Below are 23,831 nucleotides of genomic sequence, written 5' to 3' on the forward strand. Positions count from 1 at the left end.
CCAGTGGTGGCTCTGAAAGCCAGATGACAAGCTACATTTAGCATAGCCAGCTAAACATGGTGACAATATTGTTGTAATTGTTTTGTGTGTATTTGCAAGAAGGTGGTGCAGGGGGTAGCAATACGATATAGTGCCAGGCCGTATGAACAATTATGTATTTGTAGTATTGTCGAGTACTATTTACAGACCACATGACTCTTGACGAAGTCTATACTGCTTTCAATTTGTTTTGAAACCAAAAAAAATCCAAACATCAACTTGCTGGAGTCGGCTGTATCCTCTCGTCCTTAGTCATCGTCGGGTTTTCATGAATATTCGCATGTTTATTTTAAATTAAAAAAAGGATGATTTAACACACACTTAATTGATTTATAAACCATAAAAAACTATGATTAATAAATAATAATGAATATTTATAGCAAAAAAAAGGGCTGTTAAATTTCGATATAGTATTATGAAAATAATTTGCGATATATGATTAGATTCCATATTTTCCAGGTGTCTATGAAGATTTTTTCTCTGTTGTACACACAAGCGTTGTTGACATATTAGCTGTGAAATTTAAAGTATTTCCGCTTCTTTTTTACGCGTCAAAGACGGAACGTTACATTTATAAATGAGTAATGCGCTGTTTAGAAGCACCGCTAACTACTCAGCCGTTCAGTTTTCACGACATTCTTAACACGACAGATTAATGTTGACGCGAGCCATAAAGAAACATGTTCAATCTTCCATAGTGCTGCTTTAATGGCTTGATCAAGGCACTTAGCTTGTACCGTCCACTTTTGTGGGGAAAACTATTGATCGTACGGTTGATCTCATCTGTAAAACTAGCATGTCTCGTCTACTATGATAGTATCTTGGTCGTGTATTTGGTTTCGTGGTTTGCTCTGTTGGATCTGTAACTAAGCCAAACGGAAGTCGAGTACCACCAACCGATGATGAGGAAATACTACTTCCTGAATCATTTGGAAACAAACTTCTTGGTGACTAGGTAGAAATAACCGCTAATTCAACGACTCCCATGATGCACGACAACAGTTGAAGCTGTTATAAAAAGATCAATATTTGTATTCCCGTTGACTCCTCCCTCGAGTACAAAAAAATACTTGTATTGTTCCGACTACTGCCGGTGAACATGGAAGTATTTGTCTTTCGTCTCCTTTCACAGTTTTGTTTTACGATGTTTTCAGATGAGGGTGTGTTTTGTTTGGGTTTCTTCTCGACTCTACTATGTGTTCCGTGTCACTCGCCAAAACAACCGACGTCAAATCTACGTCCACCTGCCGACTCCAGCAGCTTGTGATTGGGGGGAACCCCCCAACCTATCACCCCGCCTTCCCTCCATAGACCTGAGCCAAACCCTTATTTATTGTCTCCACACACCTGGACACACATGGAGAGACACGGGCCCACCTGGCGAGCAGCATTCCTCAGTCAACCTGATCCCACTGTGGAAAAACTTCAAAAGCGTTCTCAGGTCTACGGACTTCTCTCCTGGAAGCTGCCACCGGACCAGCCGACCAACGTCTGAGGTCAAGCTTGTTATTCCAGGACGCCGTCCTTCAATCGCCTCGTGTTTACCGGGGCGTGTGTGCGCATAAACACAGGTGTGTGTGTGCGCCGCGGCCCAGATACCGTCGACCTCCTGATGGGCAGCAATTTCTTCGGGAGGCCATAAAAGGATGGATATTGTACAGGTGCAGGGGAGTCGGGACAATGGGAGGCCAGTGTTCCGAGGAGGTAATCAGAGCAGAAAAAAAAGGAGCCATTTCGCCTTCAGCTGAGTTTTACAGACACAACCGCTTCTTTGTCAACAGAGAAAAATAGTTGATGGTTTAACCGAGAGGTTACTCACGGCCAGACTCAACAAGGAAAACCTTTAATTGTCTTCAAAACAAACATTTTTGGAAAAGTCAAATTTGGGATAATTATCGCGCGCTTAAATGACTGAAGGCTAAAGCGAGGTGTTTATTTAAAGTGACAACAAAGACATAACGTGGGTTTGTTTAAGACAAGATTTGGAGATAATAACACCTGACGAGGTGAACTGAGTCAAGACAATGGCTGTGTATCGTTTGGCGATTGGATTTCATCAATATTGTCGTACAACGAGGTACTTTGGCCCATGTTTGTATCTCATCTCAGTTTTAACTCTGTCAATAGAGCTTAATGTTACCAATTAAGAACAGGCAGAGTTCAAATACAAGTCAAGGAATATCTAAAAGATGTTTACCCTATTCCAAATGGAACTGGGTCATTGGTTTTGGCTGAATTTATGTTGGCTCCGAAGTTGTCACCTGAAAAAGGATGTCAATCCAACAAGGAAAAGCCGACCATTTAAAACCTTTTTCTCTTTACGAAGAATTAAATCCAATAGCTAAGAATCACTGCTCTGGAAATTATAGAAGCACGAAGCTAACTTTGAGCCAAAGTGGATCTAAACAGGACCTCTTCTAAAGGGATTTTCTAAGTCGGGTTCCGATGGGGGGGTGGAAATGGGTACGATGGTGGTCCATCATCCAAATGCTCCAATTTATCTGTCAATGCTGGTGTTTGAAGCTGACACTGTCCCACTTCTTAATCTGAACCCCGAGGCTCTGTAGGGTTGAACAGATTATACCTAAAGCAACTAAAGGAAGCTAATTGAACATATTTACAAGGATGTTGTGAAAAAAAACCAAATGATAACGACAAATTGTGTTCATTGTCTTTCTCGGGTATATTTTTCCCAGAAGTAGAAAACCGACAATCCTTTCTCCGATACTTATCCATTCAGTTTGAATGACATTTGTAACACAACGGTTTAACGGTGACGGGAGCCAGAAAGAAACATGTTCAATCTTCCGTAGTGCGGCTTTAATGGATTGATTTAAGCACTTTATCCACTTTTGTGGGGGAAAAAGATTCAGCGTGAGAAGATGTACGGTTGATCTCAACTGTAGAACTAGCATGTTCGTCAACTACGACGGTATCTTGGTCGTGTATTTGGTTTAGTTGTTTGCTCTGTTGGATCAGAAGTTCCTGGACCACATGGGAGTAAAGTACCGGGAGGAATTACAAACGTGAAAACCTTCCAATTCACCAACTCTTCTTGGTATAAATAACCGATTTAAAACATAAGCGAAACAAGTCTTGGGTCAACAAAGAATCATTTCACACACAACTTTTGCGAAGGGACTTTACAGAGATCCAACCAGTGGCCAAGATATACAGTCCGCTACTCTACATGATAACTGAAACAAACACCTTCAGGTTATTCCCCACCTGACATTCAAACCTACATCAGCCTCAGTGCGACCGTCTCTGTGGAAACCCCCCAAAAATAACACCGGCAACCGACAAGAAAACCCTCAGTGCACTCTCGGATCGACCCTTAGAGAATGGGTTTTCGGAGCTCAGATTCACCCAAAAAAAAAATGACCCAAACTGGAAGCATACGCTTTCAAATAATCCAGACTAATCCTGTGGATTAAAAGACTATGCTCCCTCTCTCTGTCTGCGAAGTGAATGCAGAGCAGCAGACATCTCCACCCAGCTGGAAACCCCACTCTATGATGACCTACATTATTGTACAGTGGGCACAGACGTCTACTCTGCATCTTTTTGCCGAACATCATTCGCCAGCGTTTGCGGCAGAAGCTCTAGAAAAGAATGCATAAAGAGTGAGAATCTGCGAGACGTTCAGGGACAGGTGGGGTTCTCGCTGGAGGGGCCTCCCTCTGTTGCCCGCCTTTGATATGTGGCACAACCTGCCACCTTCGGGGGGCACGGCGAACTCGAGGGGAATGCTAAACGGTCCTTCCCTTTGAGATGAAGTGTTCAATATGAATCATTAATGCCCCCCACCAACTTCCAATTTCGGCACCTCGGGGGCGAAGATAACCAGCGCCACCGTTACGCTCTCGTTAATTGAACCGCCGCTAATTGGCGAGTAATTCCAGGCAGATTGTACTGAAAAGATTCGTACGATTTTTTTTTTTTCTTTGTCGTCCACTGTGCAGAAAACTCCGACATTGTCGAAATCGAGATTACTTTTTTTTTTATCAAGGTTAAAAGGTCATACTAATGTGGACATTTTTCATAGAAAAAGTATCGGTATCTGATGCTTCTTGACGCCACAGAAACTGTACTACTTCCTCCATTATCTGGGGCGTTCAAGAAGCCACGAAGAACAGGGTTTTCCAAACGTTTTTGCATAATGGGTGTAGAAATTAGGTGTTTTATGAAGATTAATCACTTTTCGTCAAATGCATCAAACCTAAAACAGTCACCAAAAAAGCTTTAACATTTGATGTCGCATGAATTAAAAGCTTTAAACTCAAACTAGAAACTGAGACATCTTTCAAAATTCTTTAAATTAGTTTGACCAGCACACAGTGATATGTTTGAGCGATTAGCGATTAGCATCACAACTTGGAAACACAATTGTGGCATTGTTGTCTACGTTACTGTCTTTGGTTGACAGCACTTTTAAAAACATATAATAATTTATATAACAAAAGCTGCAGGACCCCGTCAAATTTTTATCTAATGGTCCTCTGGGCCAACACTGTCATCGTAGGACTTAAAACAAATTCAAAATGTTAAAAAAAGAAGTACAAGACAGTTCACTTTGTATTTGAACGCCAAATGCTACGCTAGACTGCTAATATCCCTCAATCCAGGGGGGGGGGCTGTTTATTCCTTTATTTTATTCTTTTACTGTGTTTAACATTTTAATACTTTGTTTTATTATGTGAATGGAATTATTCTTTTTTTTACGATCGTGCTTTTTTAAATTAACCTGTTTTTTTGTACAGCACCTTGTGACGCGTGCTTAAAAAAAAATAAAATGCTTTATCCTTTTTAATTTATTAAAAAACATTAATCAATATTATTATTAATACCGTTGGCCATCCAGAAATAGAGAGAAGGAACATAACCAAATAAAAAATAAAATAAAAGAATGTCTTCATAACATTTTTTATAAAAAGGTCCTAAACTCAATAAGATACAAATGTTATCTTATTATATAATAGAATATAAATAATGATAAAAGGTTAGTTTTTTTAAATCATCAATAAACTTCTTTTGAGGGAAAAAAAGAAATAGTGCCAAAGAGGATAAATTAAAGGATTGAGGGGGAAAATAAGATCTCCAGGTGTTGAAATACATGTATGTCATCATTCATTTTAAAGTTAGTTATCCATCATAGACATCTCCATATGATCAATAAGACGACATAAACAACTATGATTGACAAATCCTTATCAGCCAATGAGAAATAAAATAATAAACTTTGGTAGCAAGAGAATCAACAACAACAAATCACTGAGGCTCTACACCGAGTAACACGCAGATGTGCAAGCAAGTAACATTCTGGTTCTCTCTGTCTTCAGGACGAAGAAGACGGACAGATTCTTGGTTCTTCTCTCGCAGGTGAGTATGTTCTGTAAACCCCTTGTTAGAAGCGAATCTGTCTGGCGGATGTGAAGAGTTCACCCTGATAACCTGGTCCAGAGATGCCCAGAGGCAGGAACCACATTAATGCAATGTCCTGCTCTGGACTGACATGTCTGCTGGAAAAGAAAAACACCAGATTGAATAGTTGTTGGTGCTCATTCTCGACCAGTGATTATTTCAATCCAGGATATTCTGCAGGATGCTGGGAGTTCTTTTTTTTTTTTTTTATACTGCAAACTGGATTAAACTGGACTAGGAATGACAGCTGCGAGACTGTACCGCCACAGAAAGGGGGCGGGTCTTCGCTCAAGAAGCGTCAGGAGGTGTGACACGGCTCGCCCTCGCTATTGGCTGATGGACGTTGACGGACAGCTCGCGGGGCCAATGGGCGCGAACGCGGACGTGATGTTCGTATGCAGGGATTTTCATTAATGACGGAGAAAGAGACGTTTTTTAAAACGAGACATGAAGTCACTATTGAGCTATTTTTAAGAGGAGAAGGTTTTAATTTAAAACTATAAAAAGGGGGCGAGAAGGCGGGTCGCCCACGCACGCACGCAGACACGAAGTCGAGACCTACCCATCCCCCGTTGTCGAGTATCCAGCTGTTCAGCCGTGGTGCGTTCAAGTACTCCGTCATCCACGCGGCGATGTGGTCCACCTGGGACGTCATCATGTCCCCCTTGGACGCGCACTCCACGCACACGGTGCCGCCGAACTCGAAGAAGGCGATCATGCGACCCCAGTTGACGCCGTCCCGGAACAGTTCGTCAATCACGTCCGCGAAGCGCCGCTGCGCCGTGCTGGAGGTCAGGTAGAGCCGCCGGGACATCTCCGTGAAGTCCGCCCGGTACCGGCGCTCCAGCTCCTCGCCGGCCTCCCGCAGGACCCGGTGCACGGACACGCGCGTGCGGCGCGGGTCGACGACGGTGTCGGGCCCGGCGGTGCTGGAGTCGCGGCACCGGTGCGCCAAAGTCGGCGGAACTAACGGGCCGTCCTCGTCCTGGTCCTCCTGGTCCTGCTGGTCCTCCCACTCGAACCTCCACGCGTGGCCGTTCTTGGACAGTTTGTGGCGCAAGTACTTGGCGACGACGACGCGGTTGAAATCCTTCGCCATGGTTCTGAGGGACTCGAGAGACTGGACCTTATGGAGTCCACTTTCACAACTCTTCAAAGTGCCGCGGTTCCGAGGCGGCGGCGGCGGCGGCGGCTCTCATGTTCCGCGGATCCACGGAGAGACTCTGGCGACCTGGTTCTCTGCAGACATTTAATATGCGGAAGAGGTTCTGGTACCGGATGTGGAAGTGGCCGCAAGACAAGAAAAAGAAAAAAAGAAAGAGAAAAAAAAAAAGCGGGTCAGAGCTTCATAGAAGAGTCGACTGAGTGGGTCCAGGACCGAGCGACTGGAACCGGAGTGAGATCCAGACGAGTCCTCGTGTCCTCCTCACCCACTACCAGTGGACTCGCTCTCTCTCTCCCTCCCTCGCTCTCTCTCTCTCTACGTCATCAGCACCGTGTACGCGCACACGAACTGATCAGACTCATACTGGTTCTGGTGTCTCATGGTGACCCACACCAAAATACACGCGCAGAGAATTACATCAACACAAAACCCTCACTACAGCTCTTTCACAACACAGCTACACAAAACTCGCTTTTTTTCTCCCTTTTATCCAATACAAACTCAAAAGTACTCAAGAACACACCAACACATGCATGTCTCTGCACACAAGAAAAACGACTCAAGCATGAAGAACTTAGAAAATAGAACCAAGAGAAACCACTACAAAAACCCATCATAACATGCACACTTCAAATCCAATGAACTCATTAAATAACAAACAAACTACAGAAGAACTTAATACAAACACTAAAATACCAATTCAAAAGAAAAAACAATGCAAGCATGGAAAACTGAGAAAATAGAAACCACAACAAAAAATCACAATAACATGCAAACTTCAAGCCCAATGAACCCGTTATATAACAAACCCTACAGAAGAACTTAATGCAAACACTAAAATACCAATTCAAATGAAAAAACAATGCACGCATGGAAAACTGAGAAAATAGAAACCACAAAAAAAACCACCATTACATGCAAACTTCAAATCCAATTAACTTATTAAATAACAAACACACTACAGAATAACTTGATACAAACACTAAAATACCAATTCATATGAAAAAACAACGCACGCATGGAAAACTGAGATAAAAGAAACGACAGAAACCACAACAAAAACCCACCATAACATGCAAACTTCAAATCCAATTAACCCACCAAATAAAAAAACACACTACAGAAGAACTTAATACAAACACTCAAATACCAATTCAAATGAAAAAGCAAAGCAAGCATGGCGAACTGAGAAAATACAAACGACAGAAACCACAACAAAAACCCCACCATAACATGCAAACTTCAAATCCAATTAACCCACCAAATAAAAAACACAATACAGAAGAACTTAATACAAACACTAAAATACTAATTCAAATGAAAAAGCAAAGCAAGCATGGAAAACTGTGAAAATAGAAACCACAACAAAAACCCACCATAACATGCAAACTTCAAATCCAATTAACCCACCAAATAAAAAACACACTACAGAAGAACTTAATACAAACACTAAAATACCAATTCAGAAGACCCACACCAAAACATTCTTATATACACACAAGCACGCAAAACAACCAAAGCATGGAAGAAAAAAAAGTATTCAAACACACATATGTCAGAAAGCACAACAAAACCCACACCAAAACATACACACAAGTAATCCACACTGCAAATGAACACACCAAATAACAAATGCTACAGCTAAACTCATCTATAGCGCATACAAACAAATACAAAATACACACTTCTAAATATTAATACACATACTAATATACAGTTTACTTAAAAACCCACACTAAAACATGAATGTGCACACATGAACACAAACTCGAGCGTAGGAAACATGCAAAGTAGTTAAACATGCATCTCAAAAATACATGTTTGCAAGAAATGGCAAAGCACCAAAGCAACACCCACACTAAAATATACAAACTAAACAACTCAAAACAAATGAACACTTAACGCAAATAATCTACTACAACAGAACACATTCATAGTGCATACAAACAAATACACATTTGTGTAGTCCCATTATTACACATACATACAATACACACCAAAATATACTGTACATATTCACAAATGTGAAACACGTTTATAAAACACACTGAAAATACCTACAATAAAACATAAAGGCATAGAGACACATGTACACACCAAATAACACAAACAATATAAACTGAATCAGTGAACACAAATGTCTCACACATTTCTAAAACACACTTTTCTATACTCACACTAAAAAACTCACACCAGAAGGAAATGTATACACAAACACACGAAAACAACTGGAGTATGGAAAACATACACACTAATCTCAAAAACACCCATAAAAATGCCCGACACCACAACAAAATTCACACAAAAACATACACACGTGTACACATCAATCCTAATACACACACAAAACCAAAGCAAAGACACAAACCACACAAAAATGTGCACATAAAGACACAAAAGTGTTTGTAAACATACTAAGACACCTACAAAAACACACAAACCTGCACCACAACACAACCCCCTGCCCACACATACAAACACACAAAGCATGCACTTGAATACAAAAATGCACACAATCATACACTAAAACATGAATGCTTGAAAACACAATAGTACCCACACCAAAACACACTCGCATGGAACGACACAAAACAAACTTGAACACACCCACACACATGGATTGCTACACACCCAGTCCAAAACGCCCACACACACACATCCACCCACGCAGTGCTGAGCAAGAACATTCTTGACACACAACTTTAAAAAACTGGAAAACTTTTGCCGACGATCAGGAACTACTTTCTCTCGCGGAGGCAAAACAAACGAGGCAAAAACAAACCTTAAACGTACAGAAGTGACTTGTTTGACTAAGTTGTTATTTAAATTTAATTTGTAAATAAAATAATTATAAATAAAATAAAAAAACGGATACAGTTGAAATGTTTACAAAGTATTCTATTTGTAACAGTTGGTGAATTAAAGATTCACGACATGACGTCACTTCCAGGAATGCTTCAAACTTTCAGTTAAATCCAACAAAACTGGATGATTTACGTCATTTTAAAACTGAACAAAACCAAATCACTTCTGATCTGGAAAGTCCCCGCGAGATCTCCCCGCCCCAGCATCTCTCAAAGACCCAAAACATCCCGTAATACCACAAGTATGTGTAGTTAAGATGACTTACTTGACTCGATTTCATTTTTTATTTTTTTTTACAAAAAGCGTGACTGAAGTACAGTTTCAAACTGGAGATCGACATCTAGTGGTGGATCCATGGATCGCAAGTCGTATAGAGAATCTTCCTTTATCCAACACTTTGTGGTGGTTTCCCATACATATAACGAGAGAAATGTATCCCATAATTCACATTACATGTTATTTAAACACCTGCGTAAACGTGGCCATTGTTCTATTATTTTTAATGTATTATATTTCAATAAAAATCCCAAATGTATTTCTTTTTTAATATTTCTCAGTTCATTTTCTGCAATATATGTATTTTTTTTCTTTCTATAATGTTGGCCTTTAATCAGATATTATTGAATTCCCTTCATCATAATTTATTTCAGTAAGAAACTTTTAATATATAATAATTAAAAAGTGCATTATAGCAATTTTACATTTTTCATTTTAAAAGTCTTACTTCGTTATTTGTGATAAAGCATTTGTACATATATTAATTTAATGATAATTAAGGTAACAAAGGTGACTTTAAATGTTTGTATTTGGGATAAAACGTCACAATCAAGGATTTTTAATCAAAGAGTAAACTTTATTTTAGGTATATTATGAGCAAAGACAGACAACATTTTTTGGAGAATCGCATTTTATTAGTGAGTAAATACAGTTCATCTTAAGGCACAGGAGGTAACAAAGCAAACATTAATATTCATAATGCCGGTCAAACACCATCAAACACCGTCTTTTGTCGCTTTAAATGTCAAACACACACACGGTTTAAACGTATAACTGGTCGATTTAATTCACCGTTTTATTTCATTTGTAACACAGATTCTCCACCACCATTAGCAAGGAAAAACCTGGACTGGATCTACTGCACCGGATTCTCTGCTGTTTCAGTGAGTTGTCGTTTTTTTTTTCTCTTTCGTTCTCTCGTTTAAAATGTATAGAAACAAACAAAAAAAACTCTTTGCGATCAAACAAGGAAAAATATGTCTTGAGCATGTCTTTGGTTCGTATTGATACACAATTGGATACACACACGATTTTTTTTCCCCGGAAGTGTCAATTTTATTTGATATTTTTAAACAAATCTTTGGGGATAGAACGTTAAAAATGTTCTTCCTTTGTTCCTTTTTTCCAAGGATAACTCAAGAGAAAAAAAAAAGATCACGTGACTCTCAAATCCTTCCCCAGATGAAAGAAGATCGACCGACCGCTGACTTGACCTTTAACCGTGCTGGGCGAGGAGAGGTCGTTCTTAGTCCTTTTTATCGGCGCCTCTGGATCCCTCCCGGTCCATCATGCAGCGCCGCACGATCCGGTCGAAGTAGAGCAGGTATCCGAGCGCGATGGAGCGAAATATCCCCGAAGAGAAGATCTGTTGAGGAGAAATATAACGTATAAAGTAAAATGTTTGGCTAAAAAACATCGAGTCGATCCATCGGCCGTGTTTTTAGACTTCACACCGATCGCGCTTGAGTATTGATCGACCTTCCTTCGACCACGTAGAAGTTCTACATCTAAAAAAGGTGCTGCAGGTTCAATTCCCCCAGCAAATAGTTGGGAGGCGTCAGTACCTGCTGTAGAGCCTGAGCGATGGACGTGACGGGCGACATTCCACAGGTGAGAGTCGACAGCATCAACCCTTCCAGACCCACGGAGCTGCTGAACTTCCCGTTCTGAGTGAGGAAAAAAAAAAGAAAAAATGAATCATGACCCTTGACCCCATCGGATAAACCAGACGTACCAACGCGTCGCGGACGATGATTTCAGCCACGTAGTTGGGTTGACAGACAGCGGAGGTTTCCGATATCAACCTGGTCTCCAGAGGCTGAGTTGACAAGAACACATTCGTAAATTAAATAAAATTTAAAAAAAAGTTTGTTCATGAGATTCACCTTCGACTTGTTCTCTTCAGCCAGGCCGGGGGTGTCGGTGTCGGGGGGGTAGGCCACCGTCACGTAGATGTTGTACGGCTTCATCTGCAAGAGAATAGTATATTTTTATATGTATATATGTATATTTTTTATAATAAGGTCCAAGGTTATAGCTAATGCAGGGGTTCGGTTTTAATTTATAACACCAGTTTTTGCCAATTTTTTCCCCCCCTAGCAACTTTTTTTTATTGATTACACAAGCCTATTTATTATAAACAATAAAAGTGAACAACACTGTATAAAAAAAACACAACAAAATTAAAGGGAAATAATCAAACCAACAATGTAAACTTTAAAAAAGGCCTTTTTTTTTTTAAATCAAATTTTTAAAATTCAATTTGTTAGAAAGCCTGTGTTAATGAGTTCAATAAAGTGATTTTTGTGTTTTAGTTATAAAATATCCTACGCCTCTTGAACGCACCATAGCAATCCTGACGCCATTGAATGCATCATTCGCGTGGGGGACATTTCTTCCAAGTCCAGTGGATTTTTTTGGAAATATTGCAATTTTGTCTGAAGTTACCATTGGTCTGTAACTCTTGTCAAGTTAACTGCAAAAACAAACCTGTTAACTAGTGATTTATTTGGACCTTTTATCATCAAGGCCATGTTCTTGTCTTGTATCTGCTAATCAAATGAGGTCTGAAGGTCAGTTTGTTTTCTTGTCTTAACAAGAAGGAGTTGTCTCGCCTGCAGTTGATTCAGAACTCTGCAGCGAGAATTCTAACCAGCTCTAGTAGAAGAACTCACATTTCTCCGATCCTTAAATCTCTTCACTGGCTGCCAGTTTCTTTCAGGATCAATTTAACAATTCTGGTTCTTACTTTCAGATCTATTCATGGTCAGACTCCTCCTTACATCAGTGATCTGATCCAGACTTACACCCCAGCTCGGGCTCTGAGGTCTGTGGATCAGAATCTACTTATGGTTCCTCGCACACGGTTCAGGACCAGAGGAGAGAAATCCTTCCAGGCTGTTGCTCCTAAGCTTTGGAACGATCTTCCTCTCTCTCTCTGTTTGATGATCTACTGACTCCTTTAAGAAACATCTTAAGCTCTTTTAAGTACATATTTTATTGAGTTTTTTTTTTTATTGTTTAAGTGCTTTGTGACCCTGTTCTGGAAAAGCTCTCTATAAATACAAACTACTTACTTACTTACTTATCTACGCATTCATTGTGGCTCTATTCTGATGTAAGTAATAAGTTACTACTAATCAAACTAATATCGACGTAACCCCAATTTATATTGTTTCTGTTTTATTATAACTGTATGAAATGTGTTTTATTTCGATTAAAAAAAGGCAATTTTTTTCCAAGTTTACTAAAAAAAAAAATTACCTGTAAACCAGTGAAAATGAGTAAAACATCTCTATATGTGACCGTCTTCCAGCTGTTTCAGTGTTATTGTGAAATGTATTCTTCATGCACTTCACTTATTTCGTTCTTGATGGTTAACCCTGTCGGTCTGGTGTAACCAGGTAGGAACGCCGTCGCTCACCTCCATCTGCAGCGCCTCCGCCAGGCCGCGCAGGGCGAACTTGGACGGGGAGTAGGCGGTGTAGCCGAACAATCCGATCTGCCCGGCTTGAGAGGAAACGAACACGACTCGGCCTCTCCGTTGCTTTTTCATGGAGGCGATGACGGCGCGTGTCGGATGTAAACTTCCCAGGTAGTTGATCTCCATTTGCCTCTGTTCGGATCATCATCAGTGTTTTTAAAAACACATTTATTATATTGTAAATATTAGGTTTCCAACCTGTATATTCATTTAATTTAAACAGAAATACATATAAAAAACAATGACGGTTTGATCATATTTCATCAAAACATCAAGAGATATTATGGTAATATTTCAAATATATTTTTTGAAGGTACTTACTCTGAAACAGTCTAGGTCCATTTCCTCAAACTTTCCAGATATGGAGACCCCGGCGCAGTTGACCAGCATGTCGACGGGTCCCTGCTCCTCTTCAGCCTGACCAGAGAATCCAACTCAACATGTAGCAGAACTTCATCAACAGGTCCATGTTCTTACCGTTTTTATCTCACAATCAAGTAGACCGTAATTGCAGGAAACGTCCGCCGAGATCAAAAGCACTCTCTATAGAAGAAGAACATTTGATTTAATTGTATTTATCTTTGGGGAAAAAGACGTACTCTTAAAGAAAAAAAAAAACAGACCTGATGGGAGTTGACGGCATGTTTTTCGACTTCTTCCTTGGCTTGGTGAAGTTTCGCCTGTACATGGCAGCGTGTCAATACTTTACGTTTTATTTATTCGATTTATTAGAGTTGTTAGGTTAGTTTTGCTCACAGGATCTCGTGCTATAAGAGTGACTGACGCTCCTCTTTTGACACATTCTATGGCCACGCTTTTCCCGATTCCACTGGATCCTCCAGTTACCTAGAAATAAATTGTTATTAATTTGTTTTTATAATCCACTTTTACCCTAAATATACCCTTTTTTTTATCTCATTCTTTGAAGTATAAATTAAAAAAGAATCATGAAGAAACCCAAACAAATATTCTAGTAAATATGTGTCTATTATACATGTATTATCATTCATAACCAATAGCTGTCAAGAATTAGCAAAGAGCTACAACACACACTCTCATGACAACCTTACTAAAAAATAAAAACCCAAAATGTTATTTATTTACTCACCAGGACATGAGCGTTGTTCGGGTCGAGAGGTTTGGGACTAAGGGAAGGAAGGAACTTGTAAAGCAGGAATAAAAGTACAAGTATTGAAGCAGCGACGTAAAGAAACATGGCGCGGCAGGAATGTCCACAAAAAGTTCACCAAGTCTTCCTAAAACGTTGACTGGACGTCGAATGTTATCACTTAAAAAAAATAAACGCGTGTTCGTGAGAAAAATGTATTTTAAATCTAAACTACAAGACTCATGTCCGACACATATTGAACTAGAATGCGGAAATGCTAGAGCGGTCACGGTATTTGTAGTCATAGAGATAGACATCTGGATAGACGAGTCCCTCTGGCGTGATTAATAGAACTACAATTCCCATAATGCACTGCGTAGTACACTTCCTTAGCGTCACTTCGGCGAGCACACGCCCACTACATACATACAGTATATTTGTATTTAAAAAACCGTCATATTCCGATTTAGTTATATCACATTCATATTTATCTGAAGAACCCGGTATTTCAGTTTAATATTCAATACATTTCGGGATGTTTTATTCAATGTTTAGCTAAATATATTGATATAATATTGCGGATTTTACTTATTGGAAATACCAGTTAAACTTTTATTTTACTTCCTGTCAATCCCATGGTTTGACAGCTTTGCTATTGAGATGATGGGCTTTAACCTTTATGAAAGTTACCAGGTAAGTTTGAGTATTTTTCAATCGCGTATCTTTGCAATTGTCGTCTTTTCAAACAGTTTGGTCTGCTTTAAGAACAACCAGTCAGTTTAATTGTAATACTTTTTACAAGGCTTGATTGATCTAAGCATGTTGAGCTTTGCCTTCAGGCTCAGCTCAGATTCCATTAAAGACCCTCAGTAATCATATAATAAAGTAAAATATAAAAAGTATACGGTGAAGGTTGAAAAAGATAAGTAGTCTTAATGTATTCAACTAGGAATAGATTATAACCATTTTTATACAGGTAAAAATGTTTTCATATTTGCTTCAGAATACTACATAATAGTGTTCCTTTTTATTTACAATTGCAGACAGGAAAAAAAAGGAAGGTTGTATACACAGTTTGCTCCACAGTTCGAGCATACATGTTGAAATTGACAGAGACACGCCACGCTAACGTACAGAGAAAAATGTTACAGTAATTTAGTTGATTATTCTTTATCCACACATTTATTCATTTTGGAGTAACAGTGCTCTTTAGATCTAATTAGAAACCAGTGGGCTAGAAGGCACAACCTGTACATTGCCACCGAATAGACAACGCTCCGTAATGTGATATGAATTTAATCTAAGGCTTTTCTTTTGCAGTTCGGAATAGTCAGTAATGTTTCTTGACAAAAAAAAAAAAAAAGATATGTACATAAGCATGTGAAAAAAACAAACTCGGTAATAAAGTATTTCAAAGAAATAGAGTACTTGACAATGACAGACAAAAGCTGGTCTGGCACCTTTGGTGACGCATTCTAGAAGCCCTGTGGAGTTTAAACTCGTGCGAACAGAACACGAGCGCCGGTTTTTAAACGGAAACCATGAACTACATCATGTCTCATCCTGAGTATTACAGAATTCCTTTATACCCCGTAATAACCACCACCGCGTGATACTATTAACAAGACTTACTGCCAAAAAAAGTCTATTGGAACTTGTCCACCGTCCCATGACACATCTTTTAAAAGATAAAAAATAGAAAAATACAGCGGGCACTAACGCATTGAAATACAGTCTGTTGTAAACAAAAGAAAAATGATCAACGAGGCTAATTTGACAAGCCGTCGTTGTGTCTCTTAGAATTGTGTCCATGAAGAGTTTCGATTTTGAAAGGAAGCCATTTGAGCCTTGGTCAGGTGATCGGAAGAAAACACAAGAAAGACATGGCCAACATTTAATTAACAGCAAGGCTTCATGAGTATTAGGATGAGAAAAAAGAATGGACAGTAAAAATAGAATCTTTTGCTTTGGTTTTCCGCAGAAAAGACCACCACCTAGCCCTCCTGACCGAAGTCCTCCGTGAATTTTTTCAGTTTCTCCAGGTCCTGGTCGTTGACAGTGGGCTTGGTGTTGCTCAGGGACCGTAGCATGTCCGACTGGAAGCGAGTAAAAGCGAATGAATACACACGATGTAAAAAACATTTTCCAGTAGGAATACGAGAAGGTCCTCACCATACAAACAATTGGCTCCATGAGCTTCTCTCCAGGCACTTCCATCCATGTCATCTCCATAGCGTTGGGATCTCCAGGGGAGCACGGTGTCAAAAGGTCATCGGCGATAACATTGGGGTCTGATCGTGAAGGCCCTCGTACCTACGAACCAAAACGACTTCTAATAAAGAGCAAAAGTTTCGATATAAACCAATAGAAACGTACCCTTTTAAAGTGGGTCGCTGACTGGACCTTCCGAACCGGCTGCATCAGGGCGTCACGGACGATAATGCTAACATCCGCGCCTGAGTAACCTTCCGTCTTCTTGCCCAGGGTGATGAAATCGGAGTCGCAGAGGCTGTTGGGCGTGCTTCCCAGGTGCAGCTTGAAAATACAGGTGCGGGCCGCCTCCTCCGGCAGCGGGATGTAGATCCTCTTCTCAAATCTGGAGGTGAAACGGGCAGAGTGAAGACATCCGACGTAAGTCTCAAAAATTAAGTCGGTACCTTCTTCTGATGGCAGAGTCCAAAGTCCACGGGATGTTTGTCGCCCCCAGAACCAGCACACCTTCGTTGTCATTCCCCACGCCTGTAAACAAGAATATAAAAATATCACACGATACCAAGTATATATATATATATATATAGAGATGGAAAGAAAATAAGGATCAATACGGACCTTGCATCTGGACGAGGAACTCAGTCTTAATACGACGAGCAGCTTCGCTCTCATTTTCACTTCTTGAGCCGCACAGCGAGTCGATCTCATCGATGAAGATGATGGAGGGCTTGTGTTCCCTTGCCAGGCTGAACAGATTCTTGACCAATCTGTGGGGAAAGAATTCAAAGTCAAATTAAACCGGGTTTGGCATTATTTACATTAGTGCATGATTATTTTCTGTTTTATCAATTGGACACGCAGTTATCTTGTATCATTATTATTATTTGATTTAACTTTTGTTTTGCGAAGAGAGTGTCTTAGAGTTTTTTCATTTGTATAAAGTTAATAAATTGATTCGACTTTCTATAGTTTTCCTCAAACATGCTTCAAAAGCTGGCGTTTAAAATCAATGTTAAAAAACCCCAATTAATACCGAACAATACTAAAAAATATATCGTTTGTATGGTGATCTTTTTGGGGTATAATCGCTCAGCTCTTATTGACATGCATCTTCAGCATGTCCACACTCACTTCTCGCTCTCTCCCAGCCACTTGGAAACAAGATCCGATGACGAGATGGAGAAGAATGTGGAGTTGTTTGCTTCGGTGGCCACGGCTTTCGCCAGATATGACTTTCCTGTCCCGGGAGGTCCAAAGAGCAGGATCCCTCTCCACGGGGTTCTCTTTCCTTTTTACGTCAAAACAACACACATTCGTTAAAAAGGTTGCTATGATGGTGGTTTGTCTGCAGGGGATGAGTTACCTGTGAAAAGATGTGGGAACTTGATTGGAAGAATCACGGCTTCTTTCAGTGCCTCTTTGGCTCCTTCTAGACCGGCGACGTCGTTCCACTTGATGTTTGGCTTTTCCATCACAATGGCCCCTGCATCGTTATCAGAATGTTGGTCAAAACAAGTTTATACGTCTTGTGTGTCCATTTAAAAAAAAATAAGATCAAAGTGTTCATCTCCACCTGAGAGTTGATTTTGGAACTTCTTTTTCTCTGGGTCATCCCCCTCGTCACTTTCATTCCTGTGCAGGTTAAGAACAGATTTACTATATTAAATAAAAGAGCAGATTTTCAAGTTGATTTTAACACATAATACCATATAGACCCTAACCTTAAAAACTCACCCTTTGTCATCAGATTGCGATTCTTTGACGGGCTTGGCAGGTGGAGCCTTCTCCTTCTTCTTTAGATACTCCTTTAACTTCTCAGCTCTGTCCAAATATTCAGCACACTTGGCCCGGATGCTTTGTCTGGCTTTATCCCCCTGCGCTTCATCTGTATGCAACAACACGACGGGTCACAAAACTAAACTGAAATTTAATCCCATGAATGAGGGCTTACATTTCACCACGTGAAGGAAGTACTGAACAGCTGCCTGGTAGAGTCTCAGAGCCTCCTCGTAGTTCTGGTCCTTATCCTCCTGAGCCGCCTTGGTGGCCAGATCAATGGCTTTCTAAAAGCGAAAAACAAAAGCAAGTTATTAAGATGACATTTAATTCTCAGCAAAGTGTCTCTCCTGTGTTGTTCTCAGTATTATCTTGACCTGTAAAGTATATATTTTATTGAGTATTGTTTTGATTGTTTAAGCGCTTTGTGACCCTGGTCTGGAAAAGCGCAATATAAATACAAATTACTTACTTATTTAATATAAAGTGAGGTATAATCGCACTGGAAATATTGGCCTTTACATGAACGATTACAAGTGGTTAGAAAAAGGGAAACGTTAAACTAACACATCTGTGGGAGTTTGTTTATGACGAAGCATCAAAGGCTCAGGAGGTTAAAAGACAAACTGGATAAAGACATTATCGACCAAGCTGTCTGGATTGATCAATTTTAAACAATATAATTTAAATAAAACAACATTATTCTTGTCAGAAGACAGAAGCATGGCCCGTAGGATTTCATCGCAGGCGGCTTTTGTTTTGTCGGCTGACATGACAGCGAGACACGGACACGAAAATCCAGTTTATCGCTTCCCCATGAAAGCGCATTTCTTCCCCCACACAGATCCTTAATAAATACATTTTCGCCGTTAGTTTTACTTCCTATTTCAGCAAAAAAAGCCGAAATTAAAGATCTAAAATATCAACGTAATGCTTATTTGCGTCGATGTCAACAAACAACATAAGTAACTGTAAATCTATAATCTCAATCGTATTTACTAACAACAGTGGTCGACTAGTTTTTATTTAAATAGACAAAAGTATGAGCGTTTTAGTTGTTGCTTTAATATTTTCCTCCCAAGCCATATATAAACATGTTAGCTTCACTGTTAGCCATGGTTAAGCTAGCCGTTGCGTGAGCAGCTTAAGTTACTTTCTTGACACTTTCTACAAGCTTTTCTAACGATTCTCTAGTGACAAGACTAACCAGTACATTCGCGATCATATTAACCAGTAACACATTTCAAGGTTAACCATGTTTTTTTCCCCCTCTATCGTTGGGTTAGCTTCGGGGTTTGGTCCCTTCAACTTACCTGTAAATTATTGTTAGCCATGACGGCCGATCGTCGAAGTCGAAACTACAACAAGCCGTTTTTTTTCTCACCGAAATGCTCGTGATATTGACCGTAAAACAACAACCTGGCATAGACACTTGGCTGGACTATTTTTTCTGGATTGTTTTCGTTTCCGTGGTCGACCGTCAGTGCGACCGAAAGAAGGGCAACTTCCGCATTGAAGAGTCGCTGCTTGCGTATGCGGAATGCGGTGACGTCATCACGCAGCCCTATATTAAAGACTCCTTATGACGCTTTGTTTGGTTGAATTAGAATGTTTGTTACTAGAGAATCTTGTCATTTAAACAACTATTATTTGAATAAAAAGAATAAATTAAAATTAAAAAAAAAAAAAAGATAAATTATGTTGTTAGCAGGAAAAGAAAAACACAATCATGGCGAGATGTTTTTGATTTCATCTCTACTTTTGCTTTTTCTTTCGGGTCTTCTCTGGGTATTTCCAACCCTTTAAGCTTTAGAAAATAAAATCAGAGCTAGTTTAACTCTCTACCTGTAATTCCACAAAATTTACTGTCAGAATTGGTTTAACAATCCTAATATAAAAATCTCATAACAACCTCTTTATTCAACAGATACTCCTGCAGTTCTTCCACTCGGTCCAAGTACTGTTTACATTTGTCTCGGAGCTTCTGGTTGCCGTCTTTACCCTGAGGTTCACCTGAAAAACATCAGATATTACAGTTTGTAATTACATTTAAAAAAAATGTTGGTAATGCTTCAATTAACAACAAGCCTATATAGTTAAAAATAGCAGCAATAACCTGCTGTGTCATAATAGGTGTGGATTTTTAATGGCCACCATGACTCACGCTTGACAACGTGCAGAAAGTATTTGACAGCGTGTTGGTAGGAACGAATGGCATCTTCATAGTTTCCGTCCTGGTCTTCTTGTGAAGCCTTCTGGGCCACAGCAATACCTTTCTGGAAGAAAATTCAGTCGAGACATTTATTACAATCCTTCAACTTGTATTCAAAATGAATCCAGGAAACAAAGCAATTCATTGTGTGGATAATGAAACGTGTTTTAACAACATATTTCAATACTAATAAATAAATAGTTTATTTATTTACTTTCCCCTATTATAAGAGTAAATGTATTGGTTTACGTTTAGATATATAGATGGATAGATAACATTTTATTGGAAATTGTTTTTCCAATTAGAACACAGCAATAGAGACGATATTCATAAGATAGAAATAAGAACAAGAACAAAGAAAACGAAACAACAAGATGACACAATCTAAGTCTAAAGATAAAGAACATATATCAAAGACAAATAACACAGACAAAGGATACAAAGATGAACATAGAGTAGAATGTCAAGTTTTAATCCACTCCTGCCCCCAAACTCAGAATTCTACAGTCTAATAGCCCGAGGAATTAATAACATAAGTATATATATATATATGTATGTATATATATGTATGTATATATAATATATATATATATATATTTAAGTCCATCATGTATGATGACAGTCATCCTCTGAACATGGTAGATGGACTGCACAAATGTTCCTCCCATGATGCAACACTAATAGACTCAGGGACTCATTCATTCCTCGTGCTATTAGACTGTATAATTCTGAGTTTGGCGACAGGTGTGAAGAGAAAAGATGATTCTATTCCATGTTCTCCCGAAGGAGACCTCCAGAGGAATCAATAAGGTTTATCTATCTGAAATATATTTAATCAAAAACAATCTATCCATCTATTGTTTTTAATTAAATATAGTTTACTTTAGATTAACTTTATTGATCCCTCTGGAGGTCGCCTTTGGGAAATTGTTTTCCAGCAGATGGAAAGTAGCATTGTGCTATATCAGCCATCTTTTAATGTAACTGCACATTGTCCTTTTAAATAAACTGAAACTGAAATTGAAGCACACAGAAACACAGGCGAAAGATTCATAAAACAAGAACAAAGGGCAATGAAAGAACAAAATTACAAAAGATAGAAATCTAAGTATAAAGAACATAGGTCAAAGAAAAGTAACACAAAGACAAAGGATACAAAGATTAACATGGAATAGAATCATCTTTTCACTCCTGCCCCCAAACTCAGAATTTAACAATCTAATAACACGAGGAATGAATGAGTCCCTGAGTCTATTAGTGTTGCATCATGGGAGGAGCATTCGTGCTGGGAATAAATACAACGCATTCCTTCAAAAGTATACAAGTATTGGGACCAATAGCTTTTGATAAACAACATCAACTAGAATACACAGAATAAAATAAATGTGGAAACTGGATGAATAAAAAAAATATAATTTACGAAGACCTAAAAATATTAGAAGTTATAATATATATCTTTTTTTTCCACTAAAATGTCCTGATCGTAATCAATTAAACCACATGAAAGTGAATAACTTATAGACATAATACATTAATGAAATTAAAATGTTTAAATACGACAATCCACCACTAAAATATATCCCTTATATATTAAGTTTATACGTACATAGTAACAGTACTTCAGGCTTATTGTTATCGCCACAACTTATTCAATGAACATATTTATTCAGAAGTTTCCAGACATGAAGTGCATCAGTGACTTAAATTGGCAACGTCTTGCTTCTTGTTTAAGAATCCGCCTCATCCCTCGATGATGCCCATGTTGCAAAACAACTATAGAAGTTGTGTTTTAAACTCGTTTTACAATCGTGAGCTATAAATAACGCGGGTAAATGCAGAGGAAACACGAAATAAGTGAGCCACTTCCGGGCCGAAAATGTTTTAAGATCCGGACTTTGGACATTACATATGACTTAAGGAACTCCTTGCTCTGATAAAAAACATTTTTTCTCAGACACACACACAAACAGACACACACTCACAACTTCAGTTCCACAGCGTCAGCCTCGCTGTCAGACTTTCCTCTGGCCTACGTCACACTTCTGTTTACCCCCTTATTTCTATTGTATTTACAAACATTCCCGCGACTTCCACAGCTGTTCACTAAACCTACCTGGAGATTTGTCGGCTCCATGCGGAGTCATGTGAGTCACGAACACGGCGAAAAGTAAAGTCGATAAAAAATCCTCGTCTGCGTCTTGTTTAGAAAACTCTCGCGGCGCTGGTTTCCTGGTGCGGCTTATCTGACGGCGCGTCTTAGAAAAAGCGACCGACCCAGTTTGAAGAATGAGATCCGATGCTGGAGAAAAACTGTCCTGCCTGTGACTCATGGATTCGACTCCCGAGTTACCAACACAAGGCTCAGTGTTTGTTGTGGCTGTTGTTCCAGTCCGTGGATCCACCTACTAAGCCGCACTTTTTTTGTTCGAGTTAAATAAAGAAGAACCGGGTCCAGATATTTAAAAAGAGACCCAAGAGAAACTCGTGTGTCACGTGACGAAACTAAAAACCAGAATCTAGAATTACACGGACTTGTGTGACGGTGTTTGTTCACAACTATGTGATGGCGATGTTCACCGCTAGAGGGCGGTGCAGGATAGTTTCTATTCGGTGTAACTGTGGTTGGGGAAGTGGTCGAGGTATGGGGGGGCAGCAGCCCAGGGAAGAGGTCCACACTTGTCTTCAAACAGTTGATGGGTTTCATCGACCTTGAGTTGTATGTAACTGTTTTGGCCAGCAGGGGGAAGCATTTGATAAAAGGTGATGGCTCAGTGTGCCAAAGTACAAAACTGGTTTCTGGAATATCTACAATTTCAGTTTATACCATATCTAGATACAACTATATCCTTTATACTATACCAAATATACTCAAACAAATGCAATGTTTTTTTTAAGTGACATGACATGGAAGCAGTCAATCACATAATAGATGAGCCAAGGTCTCAAGCAGGCAAGTTCCCACACAACTTGATATGATTAGTTTTTTCTTTTGATGTTTTAAGAGGATGTGCTCCATTAAGGTTAACCATATACCACCCCAGTAACACATACTAGATTAAAATTGTAGTTTTTTCAAACTGTAAAGAAAAAAGTACTTACTGACTTGCATTGTTTTGGCTTTCATCTGAATTTTGCTGATCTTCAATTCAATAACAAACATTAAGTTCCTAAATTTTACATTTAATGACATTTTTTTGATGGAAATACATTGAATGTTTTCAGATAAATCGGTTGTGTATTCACTTTTATTTTGTTCTCTTACCTCCTGTTC

At 39.3% G+C, this 23,831-nt stretch overlaps 3 protein-coding genes across 5 annotated transcripts in view; all 3 read right to left on the minus strand.

The window, feature by feature from the left end:
- bcl2b (BCL2 apoptosis regulator b) overlaps positions 1-8,156 on the minus strand; it is a 34,784-nt gene extending 26,628 nt beyond the window's left edge. Inside the window, exon 1 of the mRNA XM_087811055.1 lies at positions 6,026-8,156. Coding sequence (XP_087667181.1) covers positions 6,026-6,562 — 537 coding nt within the window. The 5' untranslated portion in view covers positions 6,563-8,156. The remainder of the gene's footprint in view (positions 1-6,025) is intronic.
- A 2,226-nt stretch (positions 8,157-10,382) lies between these two features.
- kdsr (3-ketodihydrosphingosine reductase) lies at positions 10,383-14,621 on the minus strand. Its single transcript, XM_087811300.1, has 10 exons — positions 14,362-14,621; positions 14,010-14,099; positions 13,877-13,933; positions 13,731-13,796; positions 13,575-13,670; positions 13,194-13,385; positions 11,656-11,739; positions 11,505-11,588; positions 11,335-11,436; positions 10,383-11,135 (listed from the first exon to the last, which is right to left on the minus strand). The coding sequence occupies exons 1-10, from the start codon at positions 14,467-14,469 to the stop codon at positions 11,016-11,018; spliced, it is 999 nt and encodes a 332-aa protein (XP_087667426.1). The 5' UTR covers positions 14,470-14,621; the 3' UTR covers positions 10,383-11,015.
- Positions 14,622-15,373: 752 nt separating this feature from the next.
- vps4b (vacuolar protein sorting 4 homolog B) lies at positions 15,374-23,068 on the minus strand. 3 transcript variants are annotated; one of them, XM_087810977.1, is made up of 13 exons: positions 22,674-23,068; positions 20,465-20,624; positions 20,261-20,361; positions 18,524-18,635; positions 18,307-18,457; positions 18,146-18,204; positions 17,936-18,055; positions 17,704-17,860; positions 17,191-17,339; positions 17,019-17,100; positions 16,738-16,957; positions 16,534-16,674; positions 15,374-16,457 (listed from the first exon to the last, which is right to left on the minus strand). In XM_087810977.1, exons 1-13 carry the CDS (start codon positions 22,692-22,694, stop codon positions 16,356-16,358), a joined length of 1,575 nt encoding a protein of 524 aa, XP_087667103.1. In that variant the 5' UTR covers positions 22,695-23,068; the 3' UTR covers positions 15,374-16,355. The 3 variants fall into 3 exon arrangements, with proteins under 3 accessions (XP_087667103.1, XP_087667104.1, XP_087667105.1); XM_087810978.1 differs by having other exon boundaries at positions 20,513-20,624; positions 22,674-23,067; XM_087810979.1 differs by lacking the exons at positions 20,261-20,361; positions 20,465-20,624; positions 22,674-23,068 and adding an exon at positions 19,662-19,886.
- Between the last annotated feature and the right edge of the window lie 763 nt (positions 23,069-23,831).

The sequence above is a fragment of the Callionymus lyra genome, chromosome 16 (assembly GCF_982586985.1).
Source record: "Callionymus lyra chromosome 16, fCalLyr1.hap1.1, whole genome shotgun sequence".
Lineage (NCBI taxonomy): Eukaryota > Metazoa > Chordata > Actinopteri > Syngnathiformes > Callionymidae > Callionymus > Callionymus lyra.